Genomic DNA, 24991 nt, shown 5'->3' on the forward strand with positions numbered 1-24991 from the left:
TAATATTATAATATCATACTAAAACTGTATATTTAATTGTATTATTGTATAATAATATATGAAATATAAATTAAATAAACATAAAACAGTTTAAAAATGCCCAAAAATGTTTTATAAGTGATAATAATTATAATAAAACAATAACAATAATAATTTGTTCATAATTTTAAAGTAACCATGGTATGGTTATTTTTTAGTAGAAAAACCTTGAGGATACAACGACTGCCATCTCCATGTATCTTCACACATTTCCTTTAAAGTTCTTTTAGCTTCCCATCCAAGATATGATTTGGCAAATGATGCATCACAATAAGAAGAAGCACAATCACCAGATCGACGATCAACAATAGCATATTTTACTTTTTGTCCACTAACTTGACTAAACATATCAATTACCTGAACAGAATAATTAACAAACATGATTTAATATATGGTTAATTTTTTTTTATAAAATAAAATACAATTATATTTTGTATTTTTTAAAAAACAATAATTTAGGGATAACATAAATCAGAACTTAAAAATTTATGTATGACAGGTTTTAAAATAAAATAGATATATAACAGTGTTTTAACTTAACCAACAATTTATTTTTATGAATCTTCTGTTATATTTGAACATAGTGTAACTATTATCCCAACTAATATCTTCAATGATAAGTTTCTTTAATCTGTTAAACCTATTCTGTTTATTATTATATAATGTTAGTATTCAAATTATAACAGATTGCTAAATAATAAATTGTTAAAAAAAATTAAATAATATTTGAAGTTATAAAACTTGATTGTACTTAAACTATTCAAACTTAAATTTTTTTCCCCAATTTATATTTTCTAAGTTTAAAATGTTCAGAGGTTCTAAAACCCATCCCTAAATAACATGGTATATTTAAATATTTTAAATTCAGGTAATAGCTATACATGATTTGATAGTATTTCTTTTAAATTAAATATTTATAAGAATCTATTCAAGTTATTATTTTATGTATAAATATTTTTAAATTTTTTTCGGATAATTACAATTCCTTTTTCTAAAATATATGAAATTCATGTGTTAAAATATAATTTTACAATTAATCAATGACTTTTTTTTATGTTACCAATTCAAAATTTCTTTTAAAATCTGACTTAATTCTTTATCTAATTGCATGCTTGAAAAAAATATTACTTGTAATACTGAATATCCATTCCCCGTGCCTAAATTTATGGCTATAGCTCCTTTTTCATCTGCATTTTGTAACTTCTGTAATGCACTAACATGACCTTCGGCTAGATCCATAATGTGAAGGTAGTCTCTTACTCCTGTTCCGTCAACAGTATTATAATCATTTCCAAAAACATTAATACATGGTCGATTTCCAACAGCAACTTGAGCAACATATGGCATTAAATTGTTAGGAATTCCAGTAGGATCTTCTCCCAAAATTCCAGAAGGATGAGCTCCAACTGGATTAAAATATCGTAAAATAATCACAAACCATTCCTAATAATAAACACACATAGGAGGTAAGTAATGAATATATTATTATGATGATTTTAAAATATACTTTATCAGAATTGCATAAGTCTTGTATTATTCCTTCAATATAATATTTTGATTTAGCATATCCATTAAGTAAATTTTGACCAACTGGATGCGATTCAGTTATTGGTAAAAATTGTGGTTCACCATATACTGTAGACGAGGAGGAAAATACAAGTTTCTTTACATTGTGTTCTTTCATAACCTATCAATTAATTTTATTAGTGTACATAAAATATTTAATAATTTTACTTAGTGATTACTTATTAATAAAGCAATTATCTATACAAGTTAGTAGTTACACTTCACATACTTGAAATAAATTGATTGACCCTGAGACATTGACTCGATAATAAGTCAAAGGAATGATACATGATTCACCAACAGCTTTTAATCCAGCAAAATGAATAACACAACAGAAATTATGCTAAAAAAATCAATAAATATAATTTTTTATATTATGTATCAAGTATTAATTAATTATTGTAAATTATTTGACAAAAAATGTATATTATATTTCATATATTCTTAATATCCAACTACTCATCATAAGTATTCACTTATCCACACGATCACAAAATCTTATAAATATAAAATCTTTTCCTTATAACACATTGAAGCTAACTACTAGTTTGATAATATCTAATTCTCTTTTAAGAAATAAAGAATATTCCAGATCTTCTTGAAAGTCTTCTTTAGAACCCTCTCTTATTCTACTCGCAATCAGAATTCCCCTTTTCTATACCATCACATCACATCCAGTGGCATAAACATAATTTATGTATGGAGGGACAAGGTAAAAAAAAAATTTGAAACCTAGGTACATACAAATTAAAATAATAAATAATAAACTACTGTAAATGTGTAAAATCCATCCGTGTATTATATTCTTATTTCTTAAAACTTTTTCTAATGTAGAAAAATATATTAATAGCCGACGGACATGCGGGCATTGTTGTTATCAGTGGTGGTGTCAAATTTTATTCTGCTAATAATCTTATTAAATAAAATTAATATACTATGATTACTGATTAGTCATTAGTTTAGCAGTGTACTATTTTTTAAATATGACATAATAAAAATTTACCACAATCCTGGCCATTTTTTATTTTTGTTTTTTTGTAATGCTCTTACTTTAGGAACACTATTTTATAAAATTTAAAAAAAAAGGTCTATAGGAGGGTTTCCCCCATTGTTTACACCACTGATCACATCATATAGCCATGACCAGCTCCTTCACCACATGCTCAGAAACTTTACCCCTGAACCACCTATATTTTTGTATTTATATATTCACTATCTATATTCATCTACAGAGGTTTATCTGAGTTTTTATTTAACTGTATCATATTTATTTTCTACATTCTTATTGTGAATATTTTGCTCTTACTACATAAGTTTTAATGAGAATTATGTTATGTAAATGTTACAAATAATCATTACATGTATACAACTATAAGCTAAAATTATTTACAAATATATTGTAACATTTATAAATTAATATAATAAACCATACAGCTAACCTTATCAAACACTTTGGAGAGAGAATCGTAGTCCAAGAGATCAACGTTATAGAATGTGATAGGCTTACCAACTAATTTTTCCACTTGAGATATAGGAACTGGATTTTGTCCTTCATTTCCTTTATTAAAAGTATTTTAAAACACATTTTTTTTTTTTTAGTAAATATTCAAAATAAAACACAACAAATTGTTAGTTATTTTTATAAAGAAGTGAATCAGTGTTGGAAAAGTTCACTTAAAAAATTAAACTTGTTCGTGTTAACATTTATTACCTAATGAACATATTCATTAGGTTATTTTTTTTAAATTATTTATTAAAAAATGAATTGCCAAATGAAGAAAGACAAATATTTTATGAGAGTATAAATACAAAAAAAAAACATGAACTGAAATTATTATTTAAAATATTTTCAATTTTTTCACCTAATTGATAATACAAAAATGTATATAACTGTAAAAGCCTACAATTATCCAAGTGCTCTTCAGATATGAATTCTGTTAATAATTTATTTGAAGAAAAAACGAATGATGTTTAATACTATTCATTTAATATACATATCAATACTCATTTTTTTTCAAACACTGATTTCAATATAATATACAAGTAAAAAAGCAAGCATAATAAATAATAATACAGTTTAGAAATTAGATTAGATGTAAAGCATGAAAAACAGTTATAATTAACTCTATTCAGATGCTAACCTGATTGAGGCGTAAATATGTAACTATATAAATATTATGAAATTTTATTGAACAGGTTAATGTAAAGTTTTAAACCATTAAATCTACTTTTATTGCATTTAATTTACATTTAAAGTTTAAAAATTATAACTTATATTATGTTAACTGATTTTTTAAATACATAATAATAATAATAATAATTTAAAATTTAAATTACCTATTAAATAATCATTTTTTTTTCACAATTAATGTCTTACTATGATTTAAACAATGCAATAAACTAATAACAAACTATAAAAAAGGTATCATTATTAAAAAATATAATTCTAATTAACATTTGATAACTAAATAAATAGTATTTATATGAATTAATCTGTATTATTAATAACTGAATAGAATAATAAATACAAATAAATAGTAACAGTGTCGTAAGCTATCAGCCATAATTTGTGTAATCTACATGTAAAGCACTCTGATGCTGTAAAAGATTTACCATAGTTTTTGTGATTACCTAATCTAAATCCACAAGTTGATTAATATTATTAGATATTAAATATCAACAATACTTCCCCTATGCTTGAAAGGAAATTGCAAGAAGAATGGTGAAGTTATACACATTTATCATAGGTTTTAATGTTCGATAAGTTTTTAACAATATAAAAGCAACTTATTATTTTTATTATAAATTAATTAATAGTTTACTTTAAAAAAATTGAATAAACTATTAGTATGTAGTTTTTGGTAGATCACGTACAACACCAGTGTGGTATACACGTAGACTGCTTATTACACCGTTACCAAAAAAATATTTATAGAGGAATGAATACAGTATCTTGTTTAATGGTTTGACACATATTAAATAAACGTAGTATAACATACCTTTACATGCATTTGACAAATTATCTAAGACCACCACCTCATACCCGGATTCAATTAAAGGTATAATAGTATGGCTACCAACATACCCTGCACCGCCAGTTAACAAAACACATTTGTTTTTGTTATTATCCATTTTGTGAATAATAATTACAACCAGGTGTATTTTTTATCAGCAATGTTCTAAAAAAATAAAATGTATTTATAAATTTTTTTATAAAAAAATAATTAATAAATGTATAAAAGACAAAACCAAATCCCTTTACAGTGGTTTTATTCTATATTCTACCTTAATAATATTGTTATTAATTTGTAAATAATAAATTCAGAATCAGAAAATATAGATATATATATATAGAATACAATTAAAAACATATAAATAAAATATTTTAAATGCTATTATACCCACATTATTAAAACTCTCTGCATTTAAAGTGAGTATACAAATGTATTAACTACAGTTCAAACAAGATATTTAAAATGTAATATAGGTAAATAGTTTTTATTAGCCTATGAAAAGAAAATGTTTTTCTTTTATCTTTATTTTCTGATTACCATTAAATTTAAAGTTAATATAACTACCTATACACCAATAATTCAACCTGTATTTTAAAAAATAATTTGATAATATAATTAAATTAAAAATTGTTAGAAATTAGTTAAAAAAAAAAAATTTAACTCACAATACAGAAACGGAAATTGTGTTTAAATAATGCCAAGTCATTATATTGAACACAATATAAGTGTATTTGTAATAAACCATAATAGAATATAGATAAGATATTCTTAAACTTCAAGGACATAAATATAATGACGTTAGTGTTTAATCTTTTGACGGTATACACATATACTTACAATACATCAATACTTACTAATTAGGTAATAAATTGTTTGTTATTTTTAAAATATCTAATATTTATGACCTTTTTTGACTTTATTTATATTTATACCTGAATTTCTATATAATTAAATTATAAATAAAATACAAAAATTAAAAAAATATATTTTCTTATAACTCATTAATTTTATGTATCAATATAGGGTGATAAACCAAGGATATTCATCATTGAAGCCTATATTTTCATTAAATTATTTAAATTTATATAACTTAAACAATGTTTGAAATTAATGTTAAATTGAGAATCAATCTGTTTTACTGCAAAACGTCATGCAGATAATTTTTATGAGTTACTGAATGAATAATAAAATTAAAAAAATTAATAATAATGGTTCTATAAAAATATAAAATAGATGTTATATTAAATATAGTATTTATAATAGGTACTCATTTTTATTTTACTTTTATTTATGAAATGCTAATAAATTAATATTAATTGTTATGCTTATAATTTTGAAATCATTATAGGCCTATGCATAGACATAACTAGAGCCATTAAATTGAGTAGGATCAAGTTATAGTTAAAATGTTTATTTTTTAATCTTTATGCTTGTTTTCAATTCATATTTAATTTAAGGTGGGCTTGAGCAGCTGAAGATAGATTTGTAGAAAGTTATTTATAAGTTTTTTTTTTGGTGGGGGAATTTCGAAACGTAGCTTTGTAAATAAATAATTTGAATTATGTAACAACAAATCCATTTATGAAACTTTTATTTTGCATTTTTTGACATTTATCGAATCTATTGAAAAGATCTAAAGGTCACATTTTCTATTTTTAGTTCATTTTCCGGTATTTTTAATTAAATTTCATCAATTAATATCTTTGAAAACCTATTCAAAAATGTTTCAGGCAAATAGCATTATTAAAGAATAAATCAACTTCAAAATAAAAATTAAAATAAAATTAATTTTTTAATAATTTTTTTTTTTATTAAATTAATAAATGTTTATGCAAATAATATACTAATCAATATAAATATAAAAATTCAATTTCGAAAATATTTTAAGTGCATATTTTATTGCAGTTATGTGATATTATATGATATTATTATATTTTAAGGTTTTTAGTGCATTAAATTCACAGCCCTTATAATTCTTAAAGCCTAATACATAGGGTTAATTTAATATTAATAGGTTAACTTAACCTCAACACGAAGCTATTAAAGTTAGTAGTTATACAGAATATAAATAGTATTTATTACAAAATTAAATTATTCAAAAACTACTTGTTAAAATGTGATTTAGATACATAAACATTTTCAAGTCATCTGGTTAACAATTTACAGAAACAAATTAGTTGGTATCCCCATAAGACACTGGTATAATAATCTAAATATTTAAATGTTTAAGAATTTGGTCTCCATAAAAATAATAAATTACAAAAATCAAAATTTAAACAAATTTATTGTTTAAGTTAAAAATGAGGTCGAACATGCTAGTGAATCATCATGAATATGTGTATTAAGAATTTTAATTTTTCTTTTTTTTCCTTTAATTAAACCTAATAAGCTACAACTGTTTATGAATATTGAAATAAACAAAATAATTTATTTAAAAATGTAAATTCTTTATAAAAATCTAATAATATATATAATTATATAATTATATAGATAATATTTGACAAAATGATAATTAATAAGTTTTTAGAAATATGAAGTTATGAAATATAGATATACTCACGAACAATCTCTGAGTGTAACAATGACACAAAATTAGAAGAACGCGTTTTACCCATAACACCCAAAGACGAAATAATAAATACACGCGTCAATGCGATATGCGTTCAGAGTTGGTCAGAAGTTATGGAAATCAATTGACCATTTGACCACTAGTATTTACTATTTTGTAAATACTAAATGGCGGTGAATAATTATGATATTGTGATAGTGATTAGTGAATAGTGAATACTGAAAGCATTGATTAAATATTTAAGTATCCAGTTAATCAATGCTGGAAGATATTATTCAGATCACTTAACATTATATTGATAATAAATGTTAAAATGTTTTAATAAATATTATAGTTATTTTAATAAATGTAATGTTTTTTTTTTAACAAATGTTTATTAATTATGTGTTTAATTTTTATAATAATTAAATTTGTGGATAGCGGTTAATACAAAATATTATATTTGTTATTTGTTTGATAAGATAACTATTAGATAACATTTTATCAAATATAAAATAGTATAACCAGTTACTATAACCTGATGGCTGGTATGCTGTCACAGTATTCAGTACCACGGCTAATAGTACCATAGAAGACAACTTCCAACATCCTAAGATAATCCTTTACACAGTGTCCACGAATATTAGAGGAACAAATTTACAAATTAGTAATAATTACACAAATATCTCTAATGTTTATGCCAGCTCTTAGAAAATCATGTTCTAATCTCTCAAATTGAAAAAAAATGTTCTAAATCATAATTACTATGCTTGTCAAAAATGTATTTCTAATAAGTGTATCATAAATATCTAAATACTCAAAAAAATATTCTGCTTTGAAATATGAAATAAATAATATGTTATAATTTAAAAATACAAAAAATTGATTAACTTTTGATTGAATTTTTTTCAAAAATATTAACAAAGACGTTAATACTTTTTGAGATTATGTCCAATGATATTAGTATAGGCATTGTAGTATTTGTCGTTGTGAATCGATGTGAATTTGTGATTCTTCAATTTTCATTTTATAGTTTTTAGTATATAGACATATAGTATCGATGTGATAGGGAATATTATACAAGCACTAGGTACTTTTTGGTTTAAAGTCAACGAAACACATGAGAAATTACATTTTTGTATGGTATTGTCTTATATTAGTTACATTTCTAACCGAATGACCGATTGTCCGATTTCCTTAATTGTCAATATGATGTCTTCGACTGGAGTGGACATGTGGATATTTTTAATGACTACTCTTTGAAGTTTTGATGACTAAAATTAGTAAATATGGAATTAAGCATTACTGTCCTTAAAAAATTGGATTAATTTTCTATAGGTTGTCTAAATTGTATATATCTATTTTAAGATGAAATGAAGCATAGACTTATCACTAAAATAAATATTTTTTCATACTATTATAGTATCATAATACACAATTTATATAAAACTTTGTCTCTACGCCTATCAAAATATATTTAAGTCATACACATAAAAATGAATTAATCAAAATTTCTTTATGAATAATATATAATACTTTATTAATTTATGTATACATAGTTAACAGCAGGGGCGTGCCTAGGGGGATTTTGGGTGTTCAACCCCCCCCCCCCCCCAAAAAAAAAAAAATTATTAATAAAAGTTATTCATAATATAATATATATGCGGAAAAATATTGACCCCCCACCCCCGAACAAAATTTCTAGGCATGTCCCTGGTTAACAGTTAGTATATATGTTACAAATAAACAGAGTTGTAACCAACCTATAAAATAAATGTTATTGTTCAAGTATAATAAAATATGAATAAATATCCATAAATAATAATGTAAATATAATGCTATTAAGTATAATGTTAATTTTAAGAATAAAAAAAATTAGTATATTTAATTATAAAAACAGGACAAAAATATATTTTTGGGTGCTTTATGTACATACATGGTTATAATTATTATCCTCCAACCAGAAATATTAATCTAATTAGATAAAGTGTACCTATTCTGTAAATATATAACATAAAGAGTAGATTAAATACGATAACAACAAAATTGTCTACGTGTGGTCTCTTATAAACGTAAATACGTAATAAAATCTTACAATATAAGTCACTACGAGTTTGCCCAAATGAGGTTGGTTGTGGTTTATCAGAGAAAAAACCAAAATATGACAGTTTGCCAAAGTATCGTACATAATTTGCGTTTTCCTGGGCATTTCTGAGGTTTACCTAATTTTGATTTTTGTCCGTAACATATATATTATGTAGAAAAGATATTTTTACAAAATATGACAAAATGTATTAATATGTATTTATAAATCAATCAATCAAAAATAAAATAAAGGAAAAAACTATAAAACCAGTTAATACACACTTTTTAATTTCATACTATAGACAATTATATTCCCTGGGATAAGGTAAATTTAGAAGAGAAACTGATTGGGACAAATAATATGTTTTAATTCATTTCCAATCTATATAATAAATAATGCCGTTAATGAACATCAGAAGAGGCAATATAGTAGTCTTAAATGATTTGTTAGAGGTATGCGGCTGCCCCTGACTAGAAGATTTCGTTGAGTTGTTCAATCCATTAGGTCTGATTCATCCGAAATAGGTAAGAACTGAGAACAGAGTAATGGTTTGACATTACAAATAGTAAGCAAATTCTTGACAACTTGGCAATTTTTAAAGTTTGAGAAAACATTTAAAGAGATATAGATAATCAGATAATCAATGTTTATTTAGAGCCTTATTAGTTTTATCGTTGTTGTTAATATTTTTAAAAATTTTAATTAGAGATTATGCCTGCACGTGATGGCATCCCGAGTATTATTGTTATTGTGTGAGACACTGGGATTAGACACTAGAGATTAGAGAAGTCAGAACAGTAAGCAGTATAGGTACAGAACTATAGAAAAAAATAGAAATCCTACATACACTTAATTTTACAGTTTATAATTAGGTACTTGAATTATTTGAAAGGGTCCGAGTTTGACAGGTGTGTATATTGTGTAATGGTAGAGATTTAAGAAACTCTTTTAATATCGCAAAGAAAAGAAACTTTTCGTTAAAAATTACGGTATACATATGTAAGCAATTCGAGAATGACGTAAAACGTATGCATACTTTACGGCTATCCACGCAGGAACATTATGGTTGCAGTATAAATAAATTCACTGGAGAAAATAATACATGCTATCATATAATCGAATATTGACTATATATTTATAAAAGTTAATTATATCAATAAATTATATACTATTTAATTCCTGTCATATACGGTCTATACCAACTACCGATTAATAATTATTATAATATAATATGTACATGTAAATTGATAAACATAATGCCATTAAAAATAACAATTAAACATTAGTTAATACGTTATATATCATATTTATAAATCTTTAATTATTAGATATTATTAAAGATCAAATTTAATTTTTGAATATACTAAATTAGGATTTAGTTCTAAATAAATTACATTGAATTATTAATAAATGTGTAAACTGCAAATAAATTGAATAATTTACTAAATATATACATATGAATCGTATGATAAGTTCTCATAGAATAAAATACAGCGGTAATTCATCAAATATGAGAATAATTAAATCTTGATAACAATTATAGCTAGGTTAATTAAGAGATAAGTGAGGTAAAACGGTGTAAAAAAATTAAAATTATCTTAATTAATAACTGTGACAACAAATATATAAAAATATTGTATTTGTGTTTAATAAGAACAGCGTAGAATGAAAAATATAAAATTAAAACTTAGAACATCAGTAATATTAAACAAGTCTGAAATATTAATATGGAGATTAAGCAATAATTAATATGGATTAAAAAAAAGGGTTCTCTTAAGTTAGTAATAAGAACATTAAACACCTACTTATATATGATAATGAAAATAATAAAGTTTACTATATATAAATTAGAATACACATGTTTTACTGAATATGAAGTAATGAATTAATTACAAATTAAGAAAAGATCTTATAAAATTATGTTTTATTATAAGTAACTTATCAGTTACTTAACGGAAAAAATCCGATTTAATTAATTTTTTTTTATGAAAAAAGTTATTAATATAAAATATGTTAATATGTAGTAAAACTCAGTAACGTATTTAAAAACTTATTTTTTTTTAAAAATTTATATTTTATATATAAATACATTTTATTTAATTTTTTTTTTTGCGTGGGAAGGGGGTGTCATAATTTTAATTTTTAAAATAAATAAATAATTATATTATTGAATATTGACATGTTTAAAATTTGAAGTCTTCAAAATATTTTTTTGTATCGATGGTGAAGGTGGCAGGGAGGTGGAAACCCATCATAAATATGCCACTGGTAAAACCCATTAATTATTTAACTATTTAACTAATGTATAAGCTTTCCTAAAAGGTATTTTCACAAATTTACATAAACAAATAATAATAATTAGTAATTACTCGCTTATAATCATGTGGTAAAATTATATACAATCTATAAAAAAAATTTAGAATTGAAGAGCTAATCAATTACAATTTAGAGCCAAAATTACTTAACTGTAGGCCTTTATTAATACCTTAAAAATTAAAAAGAAACAATTAGGTACAAGCATTTTTCATCAAATATTCATAATAACATTTTTTTAGACATCTAACATAATATAACTTTTAAAATACTTATTAATATAAAAATAACCTATTTTTTTTATTTATTCAAAAACTTAGTAATTTTGTAAAAGGTTTTTCATAATTTTTTATTACCGTAATTAAAAATATCAAAAACAGAAAATTTGTTTTATATAAAAGCATTATTTAAAGTAATTTGTTAAAATGTAATTATTTTGTAATTAAAAATTCATAAAATAATTTTTAACATGAAAATTAAAAACGAGGTTACTTTTTTTTTACTGAAATTCAAAAAAAATAATAATAGTGTTATCACATGTCATATGAGCAATCGTAGTTCAAATGTTGACATTGGATATTCATATTCAAATCGCATTATAACGATTTTTTTCTACAATAAATCGTACAAAAATTGTAAATACAATATATTTAGCAATATTGATCATTGACTATTACTCTGCAAAAAAATATTAAACGTAAGAACTCGAAAATTTTAGTATCGCTTAATTTATTTTTTCCTATACACAATTTAAAAATATTTAGATAAATTATAAACTATTAAATATTTATTGGTGTTTACTATTTAGCATTTTTGTTTTTTACATTTTTTTTCTTAATTTAATAAAAATATTATGCTCAGTCTCAAAATTTGTAATTATATAGAACATAGATATCTTAACGATTGTTTTTATTGTGTAGGTATAATATAGAAATTACAATAAATGTTTAACATTTTTTACTATGAATCATGATGAATGAAAAAGCAAATAGACAATACATTTATTTTCAATATTATGAAATTTCCCAGTGGTTTCAAACTACCAACTTCAAGAGAGCGGAAATAATAATCTTTACTTGAAGTAAAAGGGTGGAGATTACGAATCACCACATGTAATAAAGTTTGATTGTTTATAAATCAAAATAACTATTACAGTAGACTCTATATAGAACTATATATATAGTACTACTGAGTAGAGTTTCAATAGTCCGGATGAATTCAGACCGAGTGTCGTCCGGATTACCGGAGGTTTTCCAAGGGTAACTCAAATGATTAAGATTTTTATTTTTATTTATATTTTAAATAATTTTAATACTAATATGTTTATAATCACATACATTTACCCAAAAATTCTGGGGGGCTAAAGCCCACCAAGTCCTCCCCTAGTTACACGGTTAGGTTTATGATAATAAATAATAATATACATAAAAGTTTAAGTAGGTATACACGAATAATGTTTTACTATAGTCTATAATCAAAATATAATTAAAATAGACCGTTATTTATTGTTTAAATAATCAATTTTGTCCAAATTGATAGGTTAGTTAAAAAGTCTAGAAAAAATAATTGTCTTACGAAGAATATTGTATTAAATTTTCAACTTAGATAACAAAGAAAAGTTTTTATGAATTTTTAATTAAATAATTAGCAATTTTTTGCAATTTCGTAAAAATTCTAACTTTAAATACATAAAAAAAATATATTATATATTTTTAATATTTTTATACAGATATAAGAATAAGTAGAATAACTTTTGTAGGATCATGTATTAAATTTTAAATAATTTTGACCCAAAAAATAATTTTTTATCAAAATTTATGAAGTAAAATAAAAATATTTAATTTCTCATGCCTAAAAAAAAAGTTGAACATTTTATCTTATAATGAAAATGATAAATAAATAAAAAATTAAAATTTTAAGTACTCGTATAAAAAGTACTGGAATAAAAGTTCCCCTATTGTGTTTATAAAATTATATGATATGATACATCATATGAAAAATGTTCCCCTCCCAAAAAAAAAATTCTAGACCTGCTCCAGGTTCTATACGCTGTATGCAATAGTTAAAACCTTAAAGGCGATAAAATACTGCTAGAAAAAAAATTATTCTTTCTCAAAATCCTAAGGACGTAAGAATTAGTCCTTTCTCTCTGTACACACCAACACGGCCACATTGTATACTTTATTCTTTATGTTATGCATGATTATAACTATATATTATAATCAAGTGTCCTTAGGAATGCAAGGACTGCAATACAATAAATACGTCGTGTCTTAAATTTGTATATCATTATAATATAGTCTTGATTATTACTCTATATAATTACTTCCTTCTCCACAGCATGGCTCGACATTGTTAAGTATACAGTATACAATGTGCGTAAATAAAATACATCCATTCATAATATTGTACGGGTAGGTATAAATATAAATAAATAGTATAGTAATATAATTAATACAACATAATATATAATATTAATGTTATAAAATTGTGACTTATGAGTAAATTCGTGTTTTTATATTATGTTTAATTATTCCCACCAATATTGCATTACACAAAATTAAACAAATTCTAAACAATAAATTAATTATACCATAAATATTTAAAAATAAAAAATATTTGTTATTTCTCGCGCTTTAGAAAAAAATATTAAACGATTGTAAACAAAATTATTATTCAAAATCCGTTGTGGTGGACTAATTAAACGATATTTAATAAACACGCGCGATTCATAACGATACGTAATTAGTACTAATTAGTAATTACTAATACTGCTAATTTAGTAATTACACTAATGCAGTAATTAACGAGTAATAAAAACGATAATAATTAAGGACGTGTGATGGGTATGACAACGAGTTAACGCAATAAATTAGTCGCATCGTGATAGCGGAGCGGACGTTGTGAATGGTGATATGATTTATTATCGTTGTTGTTGTCGTAAACGACGTAAACTTACTCGTAAACACTAAACACAACAGACGAGACGGTAGTATCGTAATAATATTATATTAATAATAATAATAATAATAACAATATTATGTGTATGCCGTCTATAGGCGAGACTGCGCGGCAACAATGACCGTGGGGCGCGAACACGGCAGTGACGGATCGTCGGCCGCGATCGGACGGGTTTCTATAAACTGTTTTGGCAACACTGGCGGTTTTATGGGATGACGGATCTGTAGCGGCCGCGGCGGCGGCAGCAGCAGGTTTATCCTTTCGTGCGTTGTCGTCGTTTGCAAAACAATAAAATGGCCGTTCGATTTTTGTTGTTTGTGTACACGCGCACACAAGCACACATCGTCTTCGACGGCGGGGAGGGGGGCGCCGCGCGCGCGCACACACACACAGACGCACACACGGGCGCTCGCGCGCGCGCTGCTAACACTACGGCGCGGCGCCGCGCGATAGCGATAGCGCACGCACGCACGCACACACTTACACACGCACGGCGGAGCGCGAGCGACTCGCACACACGCGCATACACACACACTCACACACACACACACTTGCGCGCGCTCGCACACACACACACACTCGCTCATCATCAATTATGTGGCCGTGCCGCCGACGACGGATAATGTATTATAGTAGTAGTGCCCGAAATACGTATCGCGCGTCGTTGTGTTTATTGTGAATATCATGTTATGTTGTTGTTATCGGCCACGCTAATTGCCGTCCGTGTATCGTTGTGCGACGGCGATGTTATTGTCCGAACTACCGCGACATTAGTGCCGCGCGCCGCCATCGAATTATCGCGATCGTCGCCGTCGCCGCCGCCGTCGTCGTCGTTGTTATTATTACTATTATTATTATTATTATGTAACGGAATCGAATTGCCGGACACTGCTGCTGGCGTCGTGCGAGAAACGGTAAGGGTGCTAAAGCAATAAATAATAAATAGGATCACCGTTTGCCGTGAAAACCGGACGAAAAATAATCACGATATTTGCATTTGACAACAACAAGTAATAACAATAACAACAACAGTATAATAATAATAATGATGATGATATACCCATTTGCCCCCATCTACCTACCGTAACAACAAAAACAATAACAATAAAGTATAATAGTACTACGATTACCTGTACGCCGTCGAGCCTAATCTATTATAATAGGTAGACGTTGTAATTGGACGTATTGGTGTTATTGCCGTTATACGACGTGCGGCCGTGTGCGAGCCTCTTCTGCACACTGCAAGTTGCACCGGTACACGCTCGCACGGCACTTTGAGCAACGGCAGCGACTCTTGGACCGACAAAGACACGTATCTCGCGTGCACTTCAGTACGTGTACGGGAGTTAATGTTCCCCAGCGGGCAGTTTTTGTTTTGTCAACACCACAACGCCGCTGATAAAGTGCTATGTGCGTGTTCCGGTCACAAGTCGTTATTGGGTAATCGATAGTAAACTTTTAATGCGATCGCAGTTGTCCGTGACCACCGTAGCTCGTCCCGTCACGGCGTTTAGGACGTGATCGGTTTTCGATTTTTAAAATGTTCCGTTGCCATTTGGCTGGAGCTAAAAGACGTTATGTGCCGAATTTTCGAAACGAATGGTCGAGATTCTCGTCTCGACGATAGATTTAATAAATCGCGACCGACTAGGAAGTGCGAATCGTGTGTGGACTTTCTAGGCGGGAAATTTATTGCCTCGTTGCCGTTGCATGTCTGATATATTCCTCTTTTTCGGTTTTGTTTACCGCAGTTTTGCATTTTCAATGGTATAATTTCTGTATGACAATAATTGTCTTCTTATCCGCATCTCGCATATTTTATCTTTTCTGTTATGTAACCATTTAAGTGTTCTAATATTTTGAATGTTGCTCCAAACTTTTTACAATTTTAATATCACGATTCGAGTTACGAATAACCAAATTTATGAGTCTTTATTTTTCATAGATCCTAAATCTAAGAGATCCTAAACCAAATTTGAATTGTTTCATAAAATAAGTAAATATATGAAATATTTATAAATAATTACATAGATACTCAGCCATAATCATTTTTTAACTATTTTTACAAACCAAGTCAATAGATATTGATGGATTTGTCATTTGTGTACCTAGTCCTCAACCAAGCAAGGCTTCCCAATTTATTTTGAAAGCGGACTTTAATTTCGATTATATTTAGCTGACTGGCCATCTTATGAACAATAATTGCTTACACTTATGATTATTCTATACATTGATAACTAAATAGGTAGGTATTCGAATCAAACAAAGTTTTAAATGCACATGTTTTAATAATATCAAAAAATCTATAAATATATAAATAATACTGATAAGCTTGCAATAAATAAACATATACCTAATGCTAACTGGTTGGTATTATAAAATAAAATACACAATAAAATTTAAATGCATTGACAGACTTAGGTTTGGGCAGCCTTGTACTAAATCTATTTGTTTCTCTTTGAAATGAGTGATTAAATGAAATCAATTTTATATTATATACCTACTTACTATAAATTTATACTTTAGGTAGCTGACAGAATTCAACGAGAAAAATAAATCAGAATAAAATTCAATTCTAGGTGGCTAAAGCGTAATTGAATGTATGGTGTGTGCTGCAGACTGGAAGGCACCGTGGATTCTATACCACAGGGCCTATTAGACGGCCGCCCTGCCAGTTCAGTGCTTCTCACTCATCATCAGGTATGTAACTTGTTTTCTATTGAATTTTGTCTCTTAAATACCTATGATAAAATAAACATAATACTCATGTTTGTAAATATCAATTTTTGTACAGTATCAACAATTACAACATATACAAGCACAACAAGAACAAGCTGCTGCAGGAGGGTTAACATTAACACTTCATCATCAAACTACAGTAAATATTTTAAATATATCACAATAATTATTGAAGTTTTGTTTTTATACCTAACAATTATTATGATTAATAATTATTAATCATATTTTCAGGGTACAGGAAATAATGGTGTACTTGCAGGAGGACCTCAACTAGTTCTCGCAAGTTCTCAGGGACAAGGAATAACCACTTTTCCAACTGTAACCACACAACAAGCTGCAACATTACATCAACATACAAGTTTTCAACAAGTGCTACATCAACATGTTCAGCACTCAAACATTCTTCACTCAACAAGCATACGACAGGTATATAACTATAAATTAATGTATTTATTTATTTTATATCGGTGACATCACTTCTAGAAAATCTAAAGTATTGTTTAAAACTTACCAGTCACCTACATTTTGCCTATTTACAGCAATTGTTCATGTATACTTACAAAAATGTTTTATAATACTTGTTTAATTAACTGTTATGTACTAATTTTTCCTTATAAACTGTTATCCAAATAATTCCCCAATCATCAGGTTATGATAATCAATTTACAATTTTAATATTTAAAAACTAAAATATTATTTTAGCAAGAATAATGTACGATCATCTGTATTAAATGTATTGTTAGTTTTAATCTAGTAGAAATAACACTGATTTAATATTATCTTTTAGATGGGTGCCCAGCAGCACACATCTGGTACAATGGTTCAACAACAACAGGCTACAGCAATATTGGATACCACAAACACAAAATGTATACCACAATCACCTTCATCACCATTCTCTTCTCGATCACTTACTCCCTCTCCTCAACAGAGGGTTATTACACCCCAACCACAAGTTATCCATCAGGTAAACAATTTTTGCAAATAATTTATTAATAATAATTTTATATTGTTTATTAAGTTAATACATTTTTTTTCATACAGATGATGAGTACTAATGGGCCGGTTTTACAATTTATTCAATCAAATAGTCGAAATAATGTAAATAATGTTCAAGTAAAAAATAAACCACCCCAAATATTACCTAAACCTAATAATCATGTACAGAACCATGCTAGTATTAACAGCATTAAGTCGCAACAAACACATCATTCAACCTCAATACATAGTCAACAACAAGGTGCTTTCTTGATAAATCAAGTAAGTTTTCATTTTATTAAAAAATACAATTCTTTTATGTTTGGTAATTTAAATATATCATTGTATTATTATTATTTTTCTTTGTCTTATAATATAATACATATAATATATTATACTTTCCTAAATAAATTATTTTTTTATACTTAATATTTTTATTTTTACCAAAATTAGATTATGCCTACTGCTGGTGTAATAGTTGGTCCACAAACAACTAGTGGTCTTCAGCTTTTTCTTAGATCCCCTAATACTCAAAACCATAATACCCAACAAGCTCAAGTCACTTGCAATGGTACTCAAATTTTACTTCAACAGCCTAGACAACAGTCAAACCAGGTTAGTAATAATGTAATCATTTAAAGAAATATTCATAAATATTAATATGTTATATAATTCTTTTAATATCAGGTTGTGAGGTTGGTAAGTGGCCAAAGTGTTCAATTACAGCAAATCCAAACATGTTCTGGTCCAGCATTAGTTGCATTATCACCTCAATCCACTATCACACAACCATCAAATAATAGGTCAATGAATATTAAAAAAAAGAAACCAAAAATGCATTCAAGGCCACAAGATGATGAACCTGTACGATTAGACCTTGCAAATCTAATCAAATTATCTGGTTAGTACTACAAACAAATCAATATTTTTCTATTTGACTAATCTATTTCTGATTTTGTTTAGGCATTGATGAAGAAGAATCTGGTACACCTATAATGCAACAAAATCAATTAAATCAAAATAATAGAATACAACAAACTCCAACCCCTCCTCCACAATCTCATCAGCAATCTGCGCCTTTATTAGCTCAATTACAAACTCCTACTTCTTCATCTCAGGTAAATGTTCAGTGCTGGGTGTTATTATTTTCAAATAAAAATCTAATTAATTTCTTAAATAATGTTGCAGGGAGGTTTTCGTTTGTCTTTAGTAGAAGATGGACGTATGATTGTACACCAACCACAGATTACCACTAATACATTAACTCAGGTAAATTGAAATATTATATGATTTTTTACCATGTATATTAAAACTGACAATAGTTGTTTTATAATTTTATTCCTGATGCTATATGCTCTTCAGCAACCAAATATAAAGTAAAGTTATCAAAATAGCTAGCTCAAGTATGCTAAATAGGCAGCATATTACTGATCACATTAATGATAATGAAAAGTAAACAATCTTTTTTGTGATGAGTTGAGTGATTTTAGTGATTATATCATATTTATTTCCAAACTTAATTATACAAATGATATTTTTGTTATACCAAAATAATCATTATGATTTTTTCTATACCGTGACGCTATTTTAAGGTTATACAATATGAGATTCAACTTGGACATTTTCTAAGTTGTGTTTTTTTATTCGGATTTTAATTTATATGCACTGGTGGTGATGTCCTAGCGATTACGCGAATCCTGCACCTACTATATTTTTTATGCTATTTTCAATACATTTCTTGTCCTGGAAATGGTTTGAAATTTAATTGGTAAATGTGCAAATTTATTACTCTTAATATTTTTAAATTACTAATTTGTATATTTATGCAATGATGAAAAATTGTTTTTGTTGATTATGAATATTTTTATTAACCTGATCAATATTGGTTTTAATTTATAGAATGTTTCTGCAAGTGTTGCTGCTGCAGCTCAAACACAGTTAGCTCAGTTAGTTGCTGATCATGGTGGTCACATTCTTCAAAATGCTGTTTTGAGTGTGGCTGGTGCTGAATCATTACTTCTTAAAGGAGGAAATGCAACGTTACCCACCCAACCGCAAAATGGTTCTGGCATGCGCATTTTGGCAGATGTTTCTGGTCGTCTTCAAATTGTAACTGTATTAGAACCTCAATCATTACAACAAAATATTATTAATGGCCAACATTTGATGTTCCCCACTGCTGGTACTCCTGTAAGTGTTGAAAATCGACAAAATCATCAGCAATTTGTCATGTCAACACCTGTTGAAGATCAAAATAAAGTAATGCAGCAAAATAATAGTATTCGAGTAATGCATAGCAGTAGTACAATGGTGTCAAGTTTAGACCATCAGCAAAGTAGTAGTATTCAACTTGTATCTAACATGATGGATAGTCGGCTGTTAGTAGCAGCTAACAATGATTCTTCAAGAAACAATGATATTTTATTTAATGAAGAACAAAACCGATTGCAAATAGTAACTAATTCTTCTTCTACATTGAATAAAAATGTAGAATTACAAAATCAAACTCCAATAATTCATACTTCTGAAAGAGTAATGCAAACTTCAATATCAAGGTCTAAAACCGTACCAGTATCTTCTCATAGTCCTAGAAGTATTCAATCTGTGATAAGTCCTCAATGTAGCCCAGCTATGTCTCATAGTTCTAGAAGTAATTCTAAGAGTCCTGCCTCATATAATTCTCCTATACCATCACCAAATGTTTCTCAGTCATTTACACCAATGTTGCCAAATCGACCAAATTTAACTATTGTAACATCACCACAACAAAGTAATATGCAGTTTTCAAAACCATGCGCTGCCGTTATATCACAATCAAATGATAATCACACAACATTGTCTAATTATCAAACATCTGTTATTAATAGAACAAATAACAGAAGTCCATTAGCGGTTACATCAAAAATATTCAGGCCAAATAGTCCTCCTAAAGCTTCTGTTCCACTAGAAGTTCAATCTCAAAATGCGTTTTTAGATAGTATTGCCCAATCTCATCCAAATATATTGATCAATAAAACTATGGTTGTTCCACCTTGTGCTAATAAAGCACCTATTAAACCAAGAAAAGTAAAAAGAGCTGCTGTTGTGAAACCAATGGTATTTCAATGTGATGAAAAAGAGAAAGAACATCACGATACACCAGTTCCATTAAATTCACCAGAGAGTAGTATTTCAAATCAAAGGGTAAAAACTATACAACTTACGCCACAAAAACAACAGGTTTGTCAACAGTTTTAAATTAAATTGTGTATAAATAAAAAAAGTTATTATTATTTTTGTCAATATTTAGTTGTTAAAAGCAGTTCAAAATCAAATATCTGCTCTGAGCGCAAAAAAATACCGTACAAGTAGTGAGCAAACTGCTTTACAAAGATTGTTTAATGAACAACAAAAAATTTTACAATGTGGCAAAATTGTTCCTACTGTTTCTGGACAAAATTCACAAGGAATTACCTATGTAAGAATTTAATTATTTGTCTATATGCAATTCAATATATAATTAATAAAATGTTTATTAGGTATCTACACCTGTAAGATTAGTGCCTCCACCTTGTCCAATGGCATCAAGTCCACCTCATACCTTGTCACCTCCTCTTACGGTGCAAACATCAACTACTGCATCTCCTCCAACTAGTAATAAATCAACATCTCCCTTGCATGTACAAGTGAGTAATTAATAATTTTTAAAATAAAAATTATATCTTGAACATCTATTAATTTATCAAATTTTACTTAATTATTATATTAGTATTAATAGGGTTCGGGACTAGTTGTACTTAAAATCGTCAAAATATGCAGCTAATTTTTTTATTTTGTCTTTGAAAACACATATTATAATTATAAAAATAAAAATTTAAAAATTAGGTAGGTAAACAATAAAAATTGTGAAAAAAAAAACAAATTAATTATAATTTATAATTTATAAAAAAAACTGGCACTTATCCTGAGTTAATAAGGAATAACATAAACATGTGATATGCGATCAGTTAACCGTGATTATCGAATGAATAAATACTGCTTTTCATTTTGTTGTACAATTTAGAATCGGGATGTCATTAGATTTTATTTCAACTATACAATGTCAATAAAAAGGTTGATTCTTAAGTGACAAAGAACTATTGTAAACACAAACTATTGTAAACAGATGTACGAGTTAGATACAACAGACTATGATTTACTTACAATTTATTTAAGTATGATTTTTCCAGACAATTTTACGTACATACAAATTTAAGAAATGTGAAATTTGCACAAATACCTATTCTAATAATTGCTCAAATATGCACTTTTCCTAAAATATGAAAACTGAAACTAAGGATTTAGTTTCACTATTTCATAAAACAAATTTATAATGCCTAGAATAATGTATGATCACTACAAAAAAACATTCAAATGCAAGAAGTCTCAAACCCTATATATTAGCTTTAAAGCTCAAAATTACATTTTAAAATTAAAAAATATGGAAATAAATTAGTGATTTTACTTAAATTTAAAAATGTACATAGTAAAATTTATAAAAATATATGCTGGGTACTAATAATTCAATTAAATAAACCTCATTGATTTACAGAGCCTACATTTATAGATTTATTTTTTCATTAATTTTTTATAGAACAATGAGATATTTATAATTTTAAACATAAAAGAAATTGTTAAATTAATATTATAGTTAATAATAATTATTTATTTATTTTATAGGTTGGAACTCAAACATCTTGTGAACCTTCTCCAACTCTTCCTGCATTCAGTGCTTCAAAACGAATATCATTGTAAGTGTTCAGTGTCCATTTTTTTTTTTTTTTTTTTTTTTTTTTGTTTTTATCCTGTGAGTTTTCATAAAGTATACTATCATAATTTTTTTTCCATCTTAAAATATAAATATACAATCCAAACCATTTTGTATTTAAAAGGTTAGACATTTTTGGATTACGAGGTATTTTTGTTCATTGTATATTGCGTAGCCGTAATCTATTTAGTCCACTATGTCTTAGTAAAAAAAGTTCTTTGTCCAATTAATGTCTTATTAGGAAGTCTAAAAAAGGATATTATCTGGCCAAATTTCAATACTATTTACGTAAAGATATTTGATAATAACTTATGTATATGTGGACTTGTGTTAAATCAAAGACATATCGAAATTGTTGATGAAGGTTTTCATTCAAAACTAGGTAAAGTACTAATGATACACCTCTCAAATATTCAAGAAAAAATAGATTATACAATTTTGTTAAGTGATTATAAATTCATGTATGTGACAAACCATCAGTTTCAAAATTATTTACTGATAATCAAGTTAGAGAGGTTAGGTCTTTTTTTTGAATCTTGAAAGTAATACTACAATTAATGATGACATAGAACTCTATATTGAGAAGTTAACAATGTTAATATAAATTACTTTTTAAAAATAAATCGCTACATTATAAATTTATTGGATATTTACTAATATTATATTTCGGACTTAAATTTAATTAAATGTAGTCAGTTTCTCGTACGAATAGGCTTTGTGCTGGTATTGCCTATGTAGAGCATGTGTTATCACAATAAAGGTCACATGGTCAAATGCAGTATCTCGGTTGATATGCATAAAATCTGTTTTCTCATGAAATAGAAATATGACTTAGAAATAATTATACTAAAAGTGTTATAGGGTAAAAGTTAGCTAACTGAGTTTTTAGTATATTCTATGTATTAAGATATAAAAGTTTTTCCGATGTAATGAAATATAATATTTATTATTATAGAATTTCTGAGCGGATAGCAGCTGATCAATCTGGTGCAACTAATCCTGATGTTGTGACGCCTTTTAGTTCAGTAAGTGATGCTGTAAAACGATTATCGCGGTACCACTGCTTAAATGAAGCCGTATTATCAGAAAGAGATTTAGAGTTAGCTGATGAAATATTTGAGTCAACTGCCAAACAAATGTTGGATAAAAAAGCGTCATTATTTAATAAATACCGTTATCTATTATTTAAAGAAAGCATGGTAAGCATCATACTTATATTGTGTTATATGTTAATATTAGGACTCAGAATTATATGCATTATTATTGTTATAGAGTATTCTATAGCCTTATTTGCATGAAATAGCAACTACTACTAATTAAATATGTTCGAAATGTATCAATGATTTTTCTTTTGTAGTAAATTAACTTTTGATTTATTATTTTTTATTAAATCATTTCTAAATTATACCTTTATAAATGACAGTAAATTAGTTTATTTTTTTTATAAATTACCACAAAAAGTGTCTTTTACAAATTCCGAAAATTTATATTTATATTAGAAAATGATTTTAGTAACAAAAAATGTATTGTTATATTTCTGAATAATAGCATGTATTGACATAACCAAGAATTTTGTATTCTGTAAGCACCATATAGATTTAATTGAAAACAAATAAAACATTGATAACAATTAAATTAATTCAATAAACAGTAAATATTTGAATTTAAATGTGAAAAATTATATTTTGTTTCATATTAAATCATGAATTGAGTTATATTTTGTCTTACAACTTTTTTAATTATTATAAAAAATATGCAAATGTGTATAATTCTGGGGCTTAAATTTAATGTTTAGAAAGTTGAAAATTATTTTAATTGTGTGTTATTAGAGAGAAGTGCAAACATCTGAATTGATCATGTTGGGACGAAGATTTGATGCTGATGAATCTGCGCAATTACAACAGTTAAAACAAAATTTGAATACAAATTCAGTTAATACTGCTTCGAGTAAGTTGCATATT

The 24991-nt window shown here is 26.8% G+C and overlaps 2 protein-coding genes across 8 annotated transcripts in view; one reads left to right on the forward strand and one right to left on the reverse strand.

The window, feature by feature from the left end:
* On the reverse strand, positions 1-15676 carry LOC132918428 (UDP-glucose 4-epimerase-like). 5 transcript variants are annotated; one of them, XM_060979646.1, is made up of 7 exons: positions 15658-15676; positions 4605-4784; positions 3045-3163; positions 1835-1948; positions 1547-1726; positions 1168-1482; positions 1-396 (listed from the first exon to the last, which is right to left on the reverse strand). In XM_060979646.1, exons 2-7 carry the CDS (start codon positions 4735-4737, stop codon positions 187-189), a joined length of 1071 nt encoding a protein of 356 aa, XP_060835629.1. In that variant the 5' UTR covers positions 4738-4784; positions 15658-15676; the 3' UTR covers positions 1-186. The 5 variants fall into 5 exon arrangements, with proteins under 5 accessions (XP_060835629.1, XP_060835624.1, XP_060835625.1 ...); XM_060979641.1 differs by lacking the exon at positions 15658-15676 and adding an exon at positions 7180-7428; XM_060979642.1 differs by lacking the exon at positions 15658-15676 and adding an exon at positions 5285-5382.
* The window catches only part of LOC132918426 (uncharacterized), a 13913-nt gene continuing 4000 nt past the window's right edge, over positions 15079-24991 (forward strand). Inside the window, exons 1-16 of one of the 3 annotated variants that reach the window (XM_060979639.1) lie at positions 15079-15537; positions 17054-17227; positions 17322-17405; positions 17498-17692; positions 18054-18233; positions 18311-18526; positions 18698-18859; positions 18932-19145; positions 19208-19362; positions 19433-19513; positions 20144-21463; positions 21534-21701; positions 21763-21909; positions 22943-23013; positions 23986-24229; positions 24860-24977. In XM_060979639.1, the coding sequence (XP_060835622.1) occupies positions 17126-17227; positions 17322-17405; positions 17498-17692; positions 18054-18233; positions 18311-18526; positions 18698-18859; positions 18932-19145; positions 19208-19362; positions 19433-19513; positions 20144-21463; positions 21534-21701; positions 21763-21909; positions 22943-23013; positions 23986-24229; positions 24860-24977 (3457 nt within the window). In that variant the 5' untranslated portion in view covers positions 15079-15537; positions 17054-17125. The remainder of the gene's footprint in view (positions 15538-17053; positions 17228-17321; positions 17406-17497; positions 17693-18053; positions 18234-18310; positions 18527-18697; positions 18860-18931; positions 19146-19207; positions 19363-19432; positions 19514-20143; positions 21464-21533; positions 21702-21762; positions 21910-22942; positions 23014-23985; positions 24230-24859; positions 24978-24991) is intronic. The other 2 variants (XM_060979638.1, XM_060979640.1) reach the window with 2 other exon arrangements.

Source organism: Rhopalosiphum padi, chromosome 1 (assembly GCF_020882245.1).
Source record: "Rhopalosiphum padi isolate XX-2018 chromosome 1, ASM2088224v1, whole genome shotgun sequence".
In the NCBI taxonomy this organism is placed as follows: domain Eukaryota; kingdom Metazoa; phylum Arthropoda; class Insecta; order Hemiptera; family Aphididae; genus Rhopalosiphum; species Rhopalosiphum padi.